This window comes from Leishmania braziliensis, chromosome 14, assembly GCF_000002845.2.
Source record: "Leishmania braziliensis MHOM/BR/75/M2904 complete genome, chromosome 14".
NCBI lineage: Eukaryota > Euglenozoa > Kinetoplastea > Trypanosomatida > Trypanosomatidae > Leishmania > Leishmania braziliensis.
The window spans coordinates 350,875-366,506 of NC_009306.2; the positions used below are offsets into that span (position 1 = coordinate 350,875).

The following is a 15,632-nucleotide window of genomic DNA, read 5'->3' on the forward strand; positions in this document are numbered from 1 at the left end:
ATGCGCTGGGGGTGGGGTTGTCCCTCCCCCCTCTTTCTGCCACCTCGTCATCGAGGCCCCCCCGGAAAAAAGGAAAGTAGTTGCAATAAATGTCGCAGAGAGAGAGAGAGGGGATGAAGCAGACGTGGTGGTACGGGACGCGAGAGCGCGTAAGAAAAAAGTAAATGAAAAGAACAGAAGAAGCGAAGGGGCGCCACCGCCTTCCTGTGCCCTCCTCGACTGTGCCGGGTCTGCCCCTGCCGTTGGGGTGGGCAAACAAGAAGAAAAAAAACCGGGAGGGGGAGGGGAAAGGGGGGGGGGGAAGGGGGCTTCGTGTGGGTGCGTGGTTGCCATGCTGTATGGTGTGGTACCGAACGCAAGAGAGAGAGAGAAAGAGGAAAGGGAAGGGGGGGGGGCAGGGGAGGGAACAACATGAAGAACTCCCCTGAGACACATCTTGTATAAGAAAAGAAATCGTCACTGCTGACGTAGCGCGACAGTACTCGTTAACATCAGGATAGAACATCAAAAAACCTTCAGCTGCGATCGCTGGACGTACGTGCTCTGCCCCGTGCCTTAGTAGGCTGAGTATACACTCATCAAGTAACCTGGCGGCATCGGCGGTAGAGGGGCTGGCAACTGGGGTTGCATGGGGATGTGCTCATACACTGACGAGCTAATCCCGTTTCCGATCATGGGATGGGCGCCGTCGATCACACGACTGCCATGCGCGCCGTACGCGACTGGTATGGGGTTTATCATCGGCTGCGACATCGCGGTTGGCCAGCCGTACGAATAATCGTACCCGACTGTACCAGCGCCTGGGTGCGAGATGGTGAGACCAACGGGCGACATGGAGGCCGGCTGCTGCTGCTGTTGCGGCGGCGGCCACGTAGCTGGCGGCTGGTGACGCGTGTGCGCCACGTGCGGGAAGACGTAGCAGAACCACCACGTCTCGAGGTCGTGTGCCCAACGCACTGCGCTCGGCACGTCTTTCACAGACTGCGGCAGCACCACCGTGGCAGAGCCGATCACCTGCGTCTCCGCTGTGGCCTCCGCCTTGTTGCCACCAGGCAACTTCACTGCCGTGTTGGGGTTAAGGGCGAGACGCAGCTCGGCTGGAATGTCGCACAACGCCATGTACTGCTCAATGCGGGGGCATCGCACATGCACCTCAGCGTTGCCGCCACTACCGCCAAAGTAGGCAGGCGCCGGGTTCGACATGAGCGTCGGAGAAATGGGACCCATAGGTGGGCTGATGGGGCCAGAGTGTAGGGACTGCAGTAACCAGCCAGACGGTGGCTTGCCAGCCGCGGCGTAGCTGCCACCACGGATCTGACACGCCTCCGCACCCATTGCAGCCGCCGCCGTAGTAGCGTCAAAGCTACACGCGTTGGCGGTGTCCACGACGTCGGCCTCGTCGGCAAGTAGGCGCGTGTACCATCGCAGCAGCACCGCGTAGTACTTGTCGAACGCCGACGGCGATGACGCGTTGGCCGAGGCCGCACCTGCGAGGTCGAGTAGCACCGACGTCACCGGAGGTGGCGGTGGCGGGAGGTACTTCATGGACGTGACCGGAGGCAAATCCTCCAGCACCTTTGCCTTGCGATTACGACGCACGCGTCTTTTCTTTTTGCCTTTGCTCGTCTGCGCGGGATCTGCAGTGGCGACAGAGCCCTCGTCACCGTCGTCATCGTCGCCCTTTCCCTCCTTGTCGGAGTCCTCGACGTCATTCTCGACCTGTGCGCGATCCACTGAGCGGTGGAGCGGTGTATCGCGCTCTTTGGGCGCATGCGCGGCGTCATTGTCGGGGTTCGTTGCACCGGCAGGCACGAGCTGCGCCGATGGCGATTGCCGGTTCTTAGGTGCCTCAGCCTCCTCCAGCATGTGCGCCGCCATCTCTTTTGCTGGCGACGCTCCGCCATAGCTGTGCTGAAATGGGCGACGCACGTCGCTGTAGTCGTGAACTTTTTCATCCTCTGCCGAACACGCACTCGCAGCATGGTGGTTGCTTTGCTGGCGCGGAGAGAGCAGTCCTGCGGACGTTCCAGCAGAGGCGGGTGTGAGTCGCGGTTCTGTGTCGCTCAGTAGCTCTGTCTGTGTCGAGTTTAGCGCATCAGCGCACACGTTGTGGTAAGGTGGTGGTGTTGAGAGCGGTGAATGAGCAGCGTACCGCGGCCGTGCACGACCCACCGCTGTACACGGGCGATGGGGTGACCGAGTTCTGCTGGTTTCCTGTTGACGATGAACCTCATCCTCTGCAATGGAGTCAGTAAGACTGGAGCTGTTGTAGATGTCGGGTACCAGTTCCACCTCCGCCAGCGGCACTGGCGAGACGGTCGACGCGATGGTGGACAAGGGAGAGAGCTGCCCCGTCGCACCGCGGGCGACGCTGTGGCTGCGGCTGGTGTCACCCATGCTGGTGCCTCTGGAGACAGTTGTCGATCCCATCGTTGACATGGCTACCGCGTGGGACGGGGAAATATAGAGGGCGGGCTGTTGTGGCGTCGCCCATTGCTGCTGTGCGGCACTGCGTGGTGAGTAGCTACGCACACAGCCCTCGTGGGGTGTTCCGCTATGTGAGGGCAGCGAGAAGGGTCGTTGCTGCTGTTGTTGTTGTTGCTCTCGTTGGTGCACCGTGGAACGAGGCTCAAGGCCAGTGCTCTCATTCGGGGTTATCGCGGGGGGCATGAGTTCCTGCAAGCGATTCGTCACGATGGCGTAGTCCGCTGAGGCGGTGCGAGCTGTGCTGCTGGAGTTTCTATTGCTTTCTCCCAGTGCAGCGGTAAGTGGAGACGACTGCGGGTTACTGTGGCGCGAGCCGTTCGCGTAGAGTGGCACCACCTGCGTCGGCAATGCCGCTGTCATCCAGCGCTGCTGCGCTTCCCTGAACCCTGTCTCGTACTGGTTTGACTCCCGCAGCAGGGGAAGCTCTAGTGGCTGAGTGTCATGGGCGGATAGTGAATGTGTGTTGGTCTCCAACACCGCGGTGCGGGGGTCCGCCTCGGAACTGCGGCCATGCGCGACCGACTGTGGTTGCAGTTGCGTCGTCTCCGGCGTCATGCGCACCCCGATGTACGGGTTGTTGCTGTTCGTGCTGCCGGTGACGTTGATGCTGCCGAGGCTCTGGTAAAGAGCCGACGTCTCGGGTGTGGCACCGCCTGCGCCATAAATGGAGCTACTCTGATGATAAGTGAGGGGATGGTGATGATGTGCGCCGTGCTGGGTGCCGCGGAACGACGACGCCGATGCAAGCAGCATGGCTAACGGTGCCGCGGCTGCTGCTGGTGAGCTTCTGCACGACTGGCCCACTGAAGAGGGATCAGAGCGGCCCAAGAAAGAACCTTCGCGGGACAAAGGCTCCACCGAGTGCTGTGGTGGAAAAATGGCTGCGAGCTGCTGCGGCTGTAGCAGTGCAGAGGGGTGGTACCCCATACCGATAATCGGCCCCGCCAGTGCTCGGCTGCACCCCGAGGTGGACCGCGAAGATGATCGGGCGTGACGACTTCGTATGATGCAACGGCGCCCTTGCTCACCAGCACCACGGCCGCCCCCAAAGCTGAGATCTCTAGCGCTCTCTTGCTCTGCGAGCGACACACTTGCTGGTGACTCAGGCATCAGGGGCGACCCCGCGGTGGCTGGGGAGGCGATATATGGGTTATGCCGGTACGATCGCCCATACGCTGATATAAGCGTCGCGGATGCGGTGCCAGTGGGTTCGGCAGAGCTGCGGGCGCTGGAGGAGTAGCAGGAGTGGAATAGCGAACTGCTGTCGCTACGACTGCGTTGTGAGTCGCATCCGACACGTGAGCCGATCGACTGAGCGCGGGACGTCGGTGGGGTCAGGAGGCGGCTGATCGCGCCACCACGGGAAAAGGCAGCGACATGCGTAGGAATGCCAGGGTGGGTCTCGTCATTAGCCCCAGGGACACGGTATAGGGGTGCTGCGCAACCAGCGACACCAGGAGCTGCAGCTGCTGGTGTCGGGCCATTGCGCTCGGCTAAACTGCCACCCACTCCGCTGCCTTGGTTGCCCTTGAATGTGAGCGCAGCAGCACGCTTGACAGGCATCCAGCACAGCAGCGAAGAGTATACGAAACGAAGAAACAAAGCGAGGTGATTTTTGACCGCGGACTTTATAGAGAGTTGCTCGCCACCCAGGGAAGAGGGGCGGGGGGGGGCTAGGCGGTAGGGAAGTTCCACAACGTGTATGTGTGTGTGTGTGCTGCGCGTCTGAATTGATCAATCACCGAGATCGGCTCTTTGCGAAGAATTCAGATGGGCTGTGTAGGGAGGAAAGGGGGAGGGGGGAAAGAGCACGAAGAGGGGACGTGTATGAGGCCCCTAACGCAGAGGCCCGTACGCACACCACTTCAAGGAGGGGGGATATACGAAGAATGCAAGGAAAAAAGCCCACGGTGAAAAGAAGGAAAAGGGAAGTGCCGCTCGATGTGTACGAGAGCCAAGAGCGGGGTATTGTTGGGGGAAAGGAGGTTCAAGGGGGAGGAGGGAAGGGGAACGAAGAGCAGTCGGAGGGAGGGGGGGGGTGCAAATATGAAAAAGAGCCCGGAGGAGAGCGGGGGGGGGCCAGTGGAGAGAGGAAGGGGACGGAATTGTGCTGGTTGAGAAGGATAAAGAGAGAGAAAGCTGAGACGGGGTGTGGAGGGTGTGACCGAAAGAGGCGAAAGTCCGCCGTGTATGAGGCTTAGAGTTGATCCTCTTTGTGTGTTGCTTTGCTGTCTCCTCCTCGTCCTTCGCCATGAATTGGCTTGTGTATCACGCTGCGCCACAGGTCAGACTCTGAGAACTCCCCACATGCACTTTGATGAGTGGGGCGCATTGGCGGTGGTGGTGGTGGGGCGCAGCCCAAGCGTGGTGGTGATGGGCGGGTGCGTGAGCAACACACACCCAAAGAAAAGAGAAGAGGAGGAGAGGAAGAAGAGGAGGATACCCATGCCCATAAGTGTGTGTGTGTGTGTGTTTAACTGAAGGGGAGGGAGGACGCCACTCTTTGACGCCCGAAGAAATATCGATGCACCGAGAGGGGGTGGTGTATCAGCACGAACAAATGAAGGAGAGCACCCGCGTTGGAGAGCCACACCAGCAGCAGCAGCAGCAGCTACTGTCGTGGTAGTGGCATTGCACACGGGCGCCAATGCGTCCGCTCTGCTGCCACGCTGATTATCTTCGCTTGCTTGCGGTCGTGTATGATAGCCGCACAGAGGTGCGACGGCAAGAGAGAACCGAAACAAGACAAAGCCGAGGCCCAACGCAGACGCATACGTAAGTGCACGGAGCGATACGATCAGCGGCACCGACACACCGACACACACACACACACACTAACGCCCAGTCGGCAGTCCCTTGCACATGCGCACACGCACAAGAACAGGAAAAGAGAAAGAAGGAACAGCACGTTGGGACGCAATGACAAGAGCAAAAATGAGCAAGGAAGAGGCTCGAGAAGGGCGACGAGGAGACGGGTGCGCATCGCTGGATGCACATGTGCTACAGCAAGATTGAGCAAGAGAACAATCCAGAGGGGGGAGGGGGGTGGAGGCGAGAGCGGGAGTTCTTAGCACCAGCGAGAGTGACACAGGCACGGTTTTACAGCTGAGGCTCCCCTATCTACTCAGTACCACCACCGCCATTCTCCCCGCACTCGGGGGGCTGACAGCTCTCTCTCCCCTCGTCACCATCGCCCAACATACACTCCTCTTTGCATTCGCCACTGCTGTCCCTTCCCTTTACTTGAAGACGTGGTATTCATCCACGCGGCCGCGCGGTACCACTGCCGTCTGAAGCGGAATGAACGACCGCCCTGCTAAGAAGATGCCTTCAGCTTCTGCCTGGTTCAGCCGCCGCGAGGACAGCGCCGTAATCTCGAACAGCGGCACGCCGGTGGTGAACTTGTAAGCGAAGTGGTGGATGTTGCTCTTACCAGCACCCATACGCGACTCGGGGCTCTTTTGCACGACGGGAAACTCCTCGTAGTCGGTGTGCATGGTGAGGGCGAAGGAGCCACGCGGCATGCGGCGCAATATGGCGAGACGCGCGTTCTCCAGCTGCGACTGCGTCACCATACCAAAGTCGGTCGTGATGAGCGCAAAAAGGCCGTTGATGAGGGCAACTTCGTTGTTAATGAAGCGAGGGTCACCGTACTTGCGATACTGGCGAATGGGTCTCCCGGTCTTGGGGTGCACGTAGTGGTACCCTCGCCGCAGCGAGCTGGGCCGCAGCAGGGACGACTGCATTGGTGCGTGTGCACCAGACAGACCCCGCCCGCTTTCTTGGAATGTGAGACGACTGGGAGAAGAGCTGCGGGTGGGTGAAAGGCGGCGGCAGAGTGAGGAGAGGCGAATACGTCGCCTGTGCCTGCGCGCAACTTCACGAGACACGGCCACGCTGGGCTAACACAGGCCCACTCCATAATTGGGGAGGGGGAGGGGGGGGGCAAACCACCCACACCCACACCCACATGCACACACCCACACACACACACACACACAAAGAGGACGAGGCGTTATGGGCACGTTCGCACAAGGGGGAGGAGGAAAGAAAGAAAGAGAGAGAGAGAGAGAGAGAGAGAGAGAGAGGGGAGCATAGCCAAAAGACAGAAGTGATCACACGCCCGCCCACCCCTACACGAGTAAAGAAGAGAGTGTGAGGGCGGATGGGAGTGGGCGAGTAGAAGGCGATGCAGCTCGAAAAGCACCTGAAAGCGCGTGGGTGTACTCTTGTTTACTTCCCCTCCCCTCCCCCCCCACACACACACACACACACACACACACGTGCCCACGCATGGGATGGAGGAAGAGCCTAGTTGGGCATCATCACGCGCGAGAGCCGAGGAAATGAGGAGGACAGGTGAGGGGGTGGGGAGCAGTCGAAAGCATGACGGTGCTTCGAGCGGCGACAATAACTGTTTTAACGGTGGCGTACTACCGGTGTTGTGTGCTGCCCTCAGCAGCGGCAGCTCTACCGAAGAATAGCCCTCGCCTCGTTCGCTTTATGGCTTTCGCCAAAGGTAGCCACAGCTGAGGTACGCAGGCAGTGCGTCTTCCGCCGCAAGCAAAACAATGAAAGGGGCGGGTCAAGAGGGAGAGAAAGAGAACTGGCAAGCAACGTCCACAGGTTCCGTGATCTGCTCCCATTGCCATTCGCAGCGCAGTAAAGCTTCTTTGCGGAATGCTGTTGTCTGCTGGTTTGTCAGTCCACCACCTGCTCCTATCGCGCGCGCATGACCTTCTTCAGCTTTGGCGCCCGCTCACTGCCCTCGACACATGCCCGCAGAGAGGAGGGGAGAGTGAAGAGAAAGAGAGAGACGGACGGCGATGGCGACACAACGACCTACAGTAACAGAGCGAGCCTGCACGGCCCATCTCGGATCGACCGTCACACAGCTGCACTCCTTGTGTGGATAAACCGTAGCACTGTGGCTGAGGGCAGTCAACGGCACTACACACAACCAGAGAAGAGGTCCCCCTGCGCTGAGCTAGGGCGATTCAAATAAAGTGGTGACTGCGAGCCAGAGAAGAAGGAAGTGAAGAGAGCTTTCCCGCGTACACAAACCACTGCTTCCCCGGTGTGCACGCTCGCACACCGGCCGCCACACAAGCGCGCACTATCGGTGAAATAGCATACGCAGCGCTCGTCGACCAGTCGCGACGCTAGCTGCCTCAGCCACTACGTGCTGCCGCAGTTGAGTTCGCGTCTGATGTATCGGCCCTGCTGCTTGCCCTGGCACCGCAGAGACGTGGGGCGGTGCACCAGGAGGCAAAGAGGGGTCGACGCCTTCGTGTGCGGGTTCGCCTGATACCAGTGAGTCTTCGCTCTCTGGCGCCGTGCTTGGGCTGCGTAGGCGGTCGGTCCACCACGCCGACAAGGCCGCCCACGGCTTCGTCCATGCAACCCAGCTGGGGGTCAGACAGGAGTACCCTCTCGTCATGGCCAGTAGCAGGTCCTCTGGTAGGCGACGCGTGGGTACGGCTCCGAGAAACGCCCGATTCATCTCTTTCACCTCTGCACTAGAGCTAGGGGCGTGCTCGGGTGAAGACGAAGCTTGCCTGCCCTCCGCGGTGGAGGCGGTGAAGGTTGGCTCCGGTGTGCTTGCCAGTACCACTCCCGGTGGTGCCTTTGCCGCCAAGCGCCGCACGCCAACCTCTCGCCGAGGCAGCACGTACTCTCTGGCGTGCAGCTTCAGCCCGAGTCGGTGAAGCAACTGATCCCTGTTCCACACCTGGCTCGCGAGCTTCCACTCAGTCGGCGCCTGCGCCAGAAAGGCGTCCTTGAGGTCGCTGAGCGGAACACCGGGGAACTCGACGCCGGTAGTGACCGCGGCTGAGTGTCGCCTGCGTGCCATGGCGAGCTCGCGGGTTGAGAGTGCCATGAGTTTGTACAGCACGCGCACCGGCAGCTCCATGGGTTCCCCAGAGGCATTGGTTGCTGTCGCCGCTGCAGTCGCAGGGGCACCACTAACTGTAACACCGCTGTTGTCGGCGTTGCCGCTGTTGCCAGAAGTGTTAGCGCTAGCCGCGAACACACAACAGTGTTGCAGATCATCTTTCAGCAACGATAGTAAACCGCGATAGAGCTCTGTCTGGACGCGCAGCGTCTTGGTGACGCCCATGTGCCGGCCAAGGTTGAGGTTTTCCTCGTACGGGTCTTCAATGCAGAAGGAGTAGCGCGTCGTCGCTCGGCTGCGCCGGGCTGCCATGCTCGCATTGCTGGCTATCATCCCGTCGCGCCCAGCTGGTGACCTCGTCGGAGAGGCAGCTGGAGTCCCACCGCCGTGTATATCGCTATGATGGATCTCCGCACCGGTAAGGTTGTGCTGATGCTGCGAGCCAGCGGCACCAAAGTGGGGCACAAGGCCACCCACCGGGGCCACATCCTCGACATCCCAGCCAAGCGCCGCCTTCGTCGTCACTCCGGGACGGTTCAGCGACACGACGTGGTTGGCCCAGTCGAACTCGAAAGCGTAGTAGTAGAAGAAGCCGAGTAGCAACTCACCCGCCTGTGCCTCCATGGCGGCGCGCTCCTCCGGCGTCCATGCCGGGTCCACCATGGCCGCGTACTGTGGATCAGGGTCAACGTTGTGCCGTAGTGACGCCGGGATATCACGCGCCGGACACACATACGGAATAACGCCACGATGCACAAGATAGTAGATCCACATGATGTTGATGGCATAGCTCGTCAGATAGCCGTTGACCGAGTTATTGACGCCGCTTGTCTTCGACCAATCCTTTAGTACCAGAGCACCGGGTCGCGCGCACGGGTGACTCAGCAGGTAGCGCCGCAGTAAGTGTGAGTTGCGAATGCCGAAGGCGCGGAAGCTGAGGTCGAAATCCATGCCGTACAGCTCAGGCCGGCACTCCTCGTGCAGAGGCTGCACTCGCGCTCGCATGCCAGCCGATATGAAGTGAAGCGGGCACGTCGAGGCCTTGACGGCGCTCGTCGTGGTGTCAAACGTCATGCAGCACATATCGCGCGTGCGGTTCCACCACACCTGCTGAAGAGCCGCCGATCCCACAGCCAGCCGAATGCTCGCCTCCAGGATGGCGCTGTCTGGCGGTCCGGCCGGCAAGTTGAGCGAGTAACGCACGCTGCGCGCAATGATGAGCTCCGCCTCGAGCTGTGTGTGGCCCTTCTCAGCTGGCGCCTCCTGCTGCGCACTCGACGGCGATGACGACGCAAGTAGCTCTGGTGCTGCCGAATTTACAGCCGCCGCAGACTGCCGCGCCTCTTCATGCAGGCGGTGCCGCTGTTCATCGGTTAGCCGAATCGGCAGCGAGGCGTGATGCTTAATTATCGGTACTCGTGCGTGACTGATCGGCTCGAGATTGATGAAAGAAAATCCGGCGCGGCGCAGCAGCTCCGTGATGCTGCGCACCGCGTTCTTCTCTGAAGGCGGCCATGTCCCCGCTTCCAACTCCTCAACGTCAACGACGGTGAAGTCGATGTCGGAGATACCGTCCCACACCCCAAACGCGACGGAGCTGCCAAAGATAAACACCTTCGCCCGCGGGTGCCAGCGCTGTACGACCAACTCCAACTGCGCCCTCGCCCGGTGAGCTTCGGCCATTTTCTCGGCCCCGGCATCGCGCTGCACGGCAACGGCGAAGATCTTCTCGCCCCACTGCTGAACGACGGACGCCTTGCGCTTCAGAACATCACCCCACACGGGCACCAGCTTTTTTGCAACAGTGCGCAAACGTGTGTAGTCGGCCAACTCATCGCTGTGCTGGTCGAGCGCGTGCTGCTCAAGAGCCTCGTACGAGGTGGAGACGTAGTGCAGGCACATGTCACACGTAAAGAGACGCGGTGAGGTGTGTTGGAACACGGACAAGGATGAGGCGGCAGGCGGCAGAGCGCCAGGGTCACCTTTGTTGAGAGCCGAGTCGCCATCGATCCTCAAAGTGTGCTCTGTGGCTGCCCCACTAACTGCACTCGCACGATCATTGCTGCTGCCTTCCTGGCTCTGCATTATGTCATCCACCACCACCACGTCACCGTCGGATTCGGGGGCAGCCGTGCCCTGCAGAGACGGAGAGGTCGATGCCACTGGTGCCGATAGCACCTCCAAAGCGCTCGCCGAGGCCGCAGAGACAATATAATCACTGCCAGACGTGGCCGGCGCATTCGATTCGCTCACTGAGATGCTGCTGCTACTTCCACGACGTACGGGGTCGCTGATCAGGTTCTCCTGCTCCTCCTGACGTGGCGGCTGAGGCGGCGCCACCGATGACGACGATGACGCCTCTGCTGCGCCAATACCATCGCGACGGCGGTGGATTAGACGGCGCCGCGCTGGTGTCACCGTGGGCGGAGATGACGCAGTCGAATCCGAGGTAACCGAGTTGCTGACATTCGTGTTACTAGTCGACGCCGATGAGCCACTGCTGCTACTACTGCTGCTGGAGGTGTCGGCTCCATCTGCCATGCTTTGGTGGAACAGCAACGAGTACTTGCTCATGGCGACACTTCGCAGCGAGTGCGGGTCGTGTGCTTGAGGGTGGAGCGAAGAGAACCTGTACAGCGCGCGTCACGCAGGAGCCTGAATTGTAGCAGGCGAGGCAACGAAGAAAATAAAAAAAACGACGCGAACAAATTTGTGAGCGAGCGAAGCGCCTGGAGCGCAACGAGGGCGGCCACAACGATAGGGACGCGAAAAGCTCGGCGCAGATACGCGCACTCGCACACACAACTCAAACTGGTCCTTCCAAGCACGCAGCCAACGAATGGGGTGCGGTGGTGATGGCTGTAAGAAAGAGAAAGGAAGGAGAGGGGGGAGAGTGCCGAGAGAGAAGGTCTTGGCGGTGGTGGTGGTGGGGAGGCGCTATTTATTTGGAGGGGAGGTGTCAGCAGACACGCACCCACATAGACACGGAGAGCCAGTGATCTTGTTCACTACTCCACAAGACACGCGTGCATGCGCGTGAGTGACCTCAGACACACAAACAGCGAAGCTGGCCGACCAGATCACCTGCAACTCAACGTAAGACACCACCCCGCTAGACAACCACACGCACACGAAGGTTGCTCAGTCACGAATGACTGTCACCAGAAGGTGCGTTGGGGGAGTCAGTGAGATGGGTCGTATGTGGGTATGTGTGGTAGGCGGCAACAGCTGGTAGAGGGAGAAGCAGGAACTTACACAATAAAGAGAAGACGAAGGTGTGGAGGAGGATGGGAGGCAGTGGTGGAGGAGGGGAGGGGGGAAGGACAGAGAGAGACACCCTTCCCAGGGTAGCAGAGAGAGGAGAGGTAGAAAGCGCCACGATAAAGACATGGATGAGGTCCTCGCAGCGGTTGGAAGTCACACAACGAGGGGGCTGCGAGGCGAAGGGTGGGAGGGCGGACAAAAACAAGTTGGTGGCGCAGGCACACACGGGCACTGGCCGCTCTCCTCTTCTAACAATTCAAAACAGAGAAAGCGATAGAAATCGAGCGCGCGCGCGTGCGAGAAGCACAGCAATGAATGAGTAGCTTTGTCCAACCCCGACGCTCTTTCCCCCCTTTCCCAGTCGATCTCTGTCGTTTTCTGCTCGGTGTGTAATTGGTGATTGTTTTTTCCTCGATATAGACATCGATATAGACACCGATATAGACATCGATATAGACATCGATATAGACACCGATATAGACATCGATATAGACATCGATATAGACACCGATATAGACATCGATATAGACATCGATATAGACACCGATATAGACATCGATATAGACATCGATATAGACATCGATATAGACACCGATATAGACATCGATATAGACATCGATATAGACATCGATATAGACACCGATATAGACATCGATATAGACATCGATATAGACATCGATATAGACACCGATATAGACATCGATATAGACACCGATATAGACACCGATATAGACATCGATATAGACACCGATATAGACATCGATATAGACATCGATATAGACACCGATATAGACATCGATATAGACATCGATATAGACATCGATATAGACATCGATATAGACATCGATATAGACATCGATATAGACATCGATATAGACATCGATATAGACATCGATATAGACATCGATATAGACATCGATATAGACATCGATATAGACATCGATATAGACATCGATATAGACATCGATATAGACATCGATATAGACATCGATATAGACATCGATATAGACATCGATATAGACATCGATATAGACATCGATATAGACATCGATATAGACATCGATATAGACATCGATATAGACATCGATATAGACACCGATATAGACATCGATATAGACATCGATATAGACATCGATATAGACATCGATATAGACATCGATATAGACATCGATATAGACATCGATATAGACATCGATATAGACATCGATATAGACATCGATATAGACATCGATATAGACACCGATATAGACATCGATATAGACATCGATATAGACACCGATATAGACATCGATATAGACATCGATATAGACATCGATATAGACATCGATATAGACACCGATATAGACATCGATATAGACTCCTCTTTCCACCCGTGTGACGCCGTGAGTCGAGTGAGGTGGTGTGCGTGTAGGTTCCTGCATAGCTGTATGCTCGACTCCTGTTGTGGTGGTGCGTATTCGCTGGGGGACTCCGACAAAGCAGAAATGACCAACAGGCCAATAGCTGCGCTGCCTGTCCACCGTCTCCATCGATATACACACGCACACACACACACACACATACACATACACCACATGCACGCCCGAAAGAAGCACTGTGACAGCTGTTCATGCTCTGTAGAATCAAAGCGACAGAGAAGGAGAGAGGGAGGGAGAAGGAAAGTGAGGTGAAGGAAGAAGATGAAATAATAGTAAACAAGGACGGTGTACGGTGCCAGTGCAGAGTTCAACGCCACCGGCAACCATGGCGGTGGTGAAAGCAGAGCGGTGTTTCGTGTATGGCGAAGAAGCACATGTGCACACACACACATACACACGTTAAAACAAATAGACAAAATCACCACCACTAACACAAGAAGAAGGTGGCACCATCACAGCTTGAGGAGGAAGAGCACGCGCGTGTTTTCACCTGTGCTTGAGTGTGAGTGTACCTGGCGTGTACTTAACAGAGCGGCATCGAGAGAACGCCCGTCTCTTCAAAGGGGGAGGAGTGCGGGGGCCCAAGGTCATAAAGCAACGCGCTGGGGCCACAACGCTGAGAAGTCCAATACCCACACACGCACACGCACACACACATACACACACACGCACACACACGAAAGGGAAGGTTTCTCGAGAGGGACGAGGTAGAGGAGTGGGGGGGGGGGGAAGAGCAAAGAAGGAAACACACAGGGAGGACAAACATAAGGCATCGAGCTATGAATACGATAACATCCCTCGAGAGCGCAGGCAATACGAGTGGAGGAGGAGAGCGAGTAACACAGATGGCTTGGAGGAAGAGGGAGGCGAGCGAGTTAGAGCTTGCTCTCAGAGGCATTGATAGAGTGCATGACGATGTCTGCGTTTGACGCCGTCTTGTCTACTAAGTCGCCGTTGATGGTGTCGCTGCCGCTCGCGCGCACCATCGCCTCGCTGCGAGAAATGCTCCAGGCCTGCATGTGGCGCTGGCAGAGACGTTCCTTGCACACATCACGGTTGCACGCCAGGAAGAGCTTCACATCAAACATGTCGTTCACCGCAGCCCACTCCGGGGTTCCACGATAGAGAACGTAGTTGCCCTCCACAATGATGACGCCGGCGGAGCTGGGGATGCAGATATCGCGCTCCTGGGGGTCACCGATGCCGTGGTCAAAAGACGGGACAAAGACGTCGTCGTAGAGGCCGCGCTCGTTCGGCGTCCGGATAGCGGTGAGGTCGGCGTGCAGCTTAGTTGGGTTGAGCGTCCACTCCGCGCCGCGACGTCTCACAGCCTCTTGCGCGTTCGGCATCTCCAGCAGTTCCCTGCGATACAAGTGGTAGCCGTCCATTGGCATTACGCACACCACAACACCGCTGTCGCTGCCCAAACCAACACAGCTGCTGCTGGCGTCGCTGTTTCTCTCTGCATCATTGATGTCCACCTTCTGAAATGGCGCCATGGGATTTGGTTGGTCGCTCAGTGCCTCTCGAACAGCGCTTGCCAACAGCGCCGCTATGGTCGACTTGCCACAGCCAGGGCGGCCCGCCACTGCGACGAGGACGCGCGGCACGTGCGCCTCGCGAATCATCGGGTTTGGGTGGCGAAGATCCTGCTGCTGACGTTCGTACACCTCGACGATGCGCTGCACCGCACACGCGAGCTCCTCGTCGCTCACCAGCCTGCCATGCAGTGCCGTCATTTATATCGGTGTGAATGGGGGAAGAGAACGTTGGCACGTGTCTGCCGGTGGGAGTTTGGCGAGAGTCGTTAATTGTAGGATGAAAAGAGGTTGGCGTATCTTTGGGTTCAATATGCAACACTCGCGAGAAGGGGAAGAAGAGGAGCGCAAGACAGCCGCACGGAGAAAAGATGGAGAGGCGAATAGGATATGACACACCAGAGAGAGAGAGATGTACGTGTACTCCACTGCCTCCCGCAAGAGGCTCCAGAGAGCTGCGGGTGAGGTGTGTGCGATGGCCGCGCAGCAACGCCTTTTTACTGCGATGGGATAGAGAGGGTTGCTATCTACACCCGAATTGCTGTCTCTGTTGTGTTCCCTTCCTCACCAGGGCCGCAGTCACTTTCGTTTATTGGTTGCTGTGTTTCGCTCTTGCTGAGAAAAAGAATTGACTCTCCCTCCGTACGATCATTCTACCTCGCTTTCCTGTTGAAGTTTTCGAATATGATGCTGAGCATCGCAGATGATGTCTTCCGCAATCTCTCTCTCGATCTCTCACTCACGCAGCCTCCAAGGCTCTGGCGCGAGAAGGCGAGAAAGACGCCCACACACGCCGTGACAGAGACTTCACTGACATGGACGCACGCAGCCCACACTTCAGGCCAAACTAAGCGCGAAGAAGTCAGTCGAGCAATGCGGCAAATAGAAGCAGAATGGGTCAACACACACAACCGGGGGGAAGACGACGACGACGACGAAGAAAAAAAAATAGACATCACCAAAGATGAAGAGGGAGACATGGCCGGGGGGACCAAGGCGGCAGAGGAGACCTTTTCAGCGGTGAAGCCC

General features: G+C 57.9%; 5 protein-coding genes across 5 annotated transcripts; all 5 read right to left on the reverse strand.

The window, feature by feature from the left end:
• Positions 1 to 555: 555 nt before the first annotated feature.
• LBRM_14_0910 (conserved hypothetical protein) lies at positions 556 to 3,240 on the reverse strand (the record flags this gene model as incomplete). Its single annotated transcript, XM_001563330.1, has 1 exon — positions 556 to 3,240. The coding sequence occupies one exon, from the start codon at positions 3,238 to 3,240 to the stop codon at positions 556 to 558; it is 2,685 nt and encodes an 894-aa protein (XP_001563380.1).
• A 2,486-nt stretch (positions 3,241 to 5,726) lies between these two features.
• Positions 5,727 to 6,233, reverse strand: LBRM_14_0920 (conserved hypothetical protein; the record flags this gene model as incomplete). Its single annotated transcript, XM_001563331.1, has 1 exon — positions 5,727 to 6,233. The coding sequence occupies one exon, from the start codon at positions 6,231 to 6,233 to the stop codon at positions 5,727 to 5,729; it is 507 nt and encodes a 168-aa protein (XP_001563381.1).
• Positions 6,234 to 7,603: 1,370 nt separating this feature from the next.
• On the reverse strand, positions 7,604 to 10,957 carry LBRM_14_0930 (RNA editing 3' terminal uridylyl transferase 1; the record flags this gene model as incomplete). Its single annotated transcript, XM_001563332.1, has 1 exon — positions 7,604 to 10,957. The coding sequence occupies one exon, from the start codon at positions 10,955 to 10,957 to the stop codon at positions 7,604 to 7,606; it is 3,354 nt and encodes a 1,117-aa protein (XP_001563382.1).
• An 843-nt stretch (positions 10,958 to 11,800) lies between these two features.
• LBRM_14_0940 (Hypothetical repeat protein) lies at positions 11,801 to 13,258 on the reverse strand (the record flags this gene model as incomplete). Its single annotated transcript, XM_001563333.1, has 1 exon — positions 11,801 to 13,258. The coding sequence occupies one exon, from the start codon at positions 13,256 to 13,258 to the stop codon at positions 11,801 to 11,803; it is 1,458 nt and encodes a 485-aa protein (XP_001563383.1).
• Positions 13,259 to 13,940: 682 nt separating this feature from the next.
• LBRM_14_0950 (conserved hypothetical protein) lies at positions 13,941 to 14,693 on the reverse strand (the record flags this gene model as incomplete). Its single annotated transcript, XM_001563334.1, has 1 exon — positions 13,941 to 14,693. One exon carries the CDS (start codon positions 14,691 to 14,693, stop codon positions 13,941 to 13,943), a length of 753 nt encoding a protein of 250 aa, XP_001563384.1.
• Between the last annotated feature and the right edge of the window lie 939 nt (positions 14,694 to 15,632).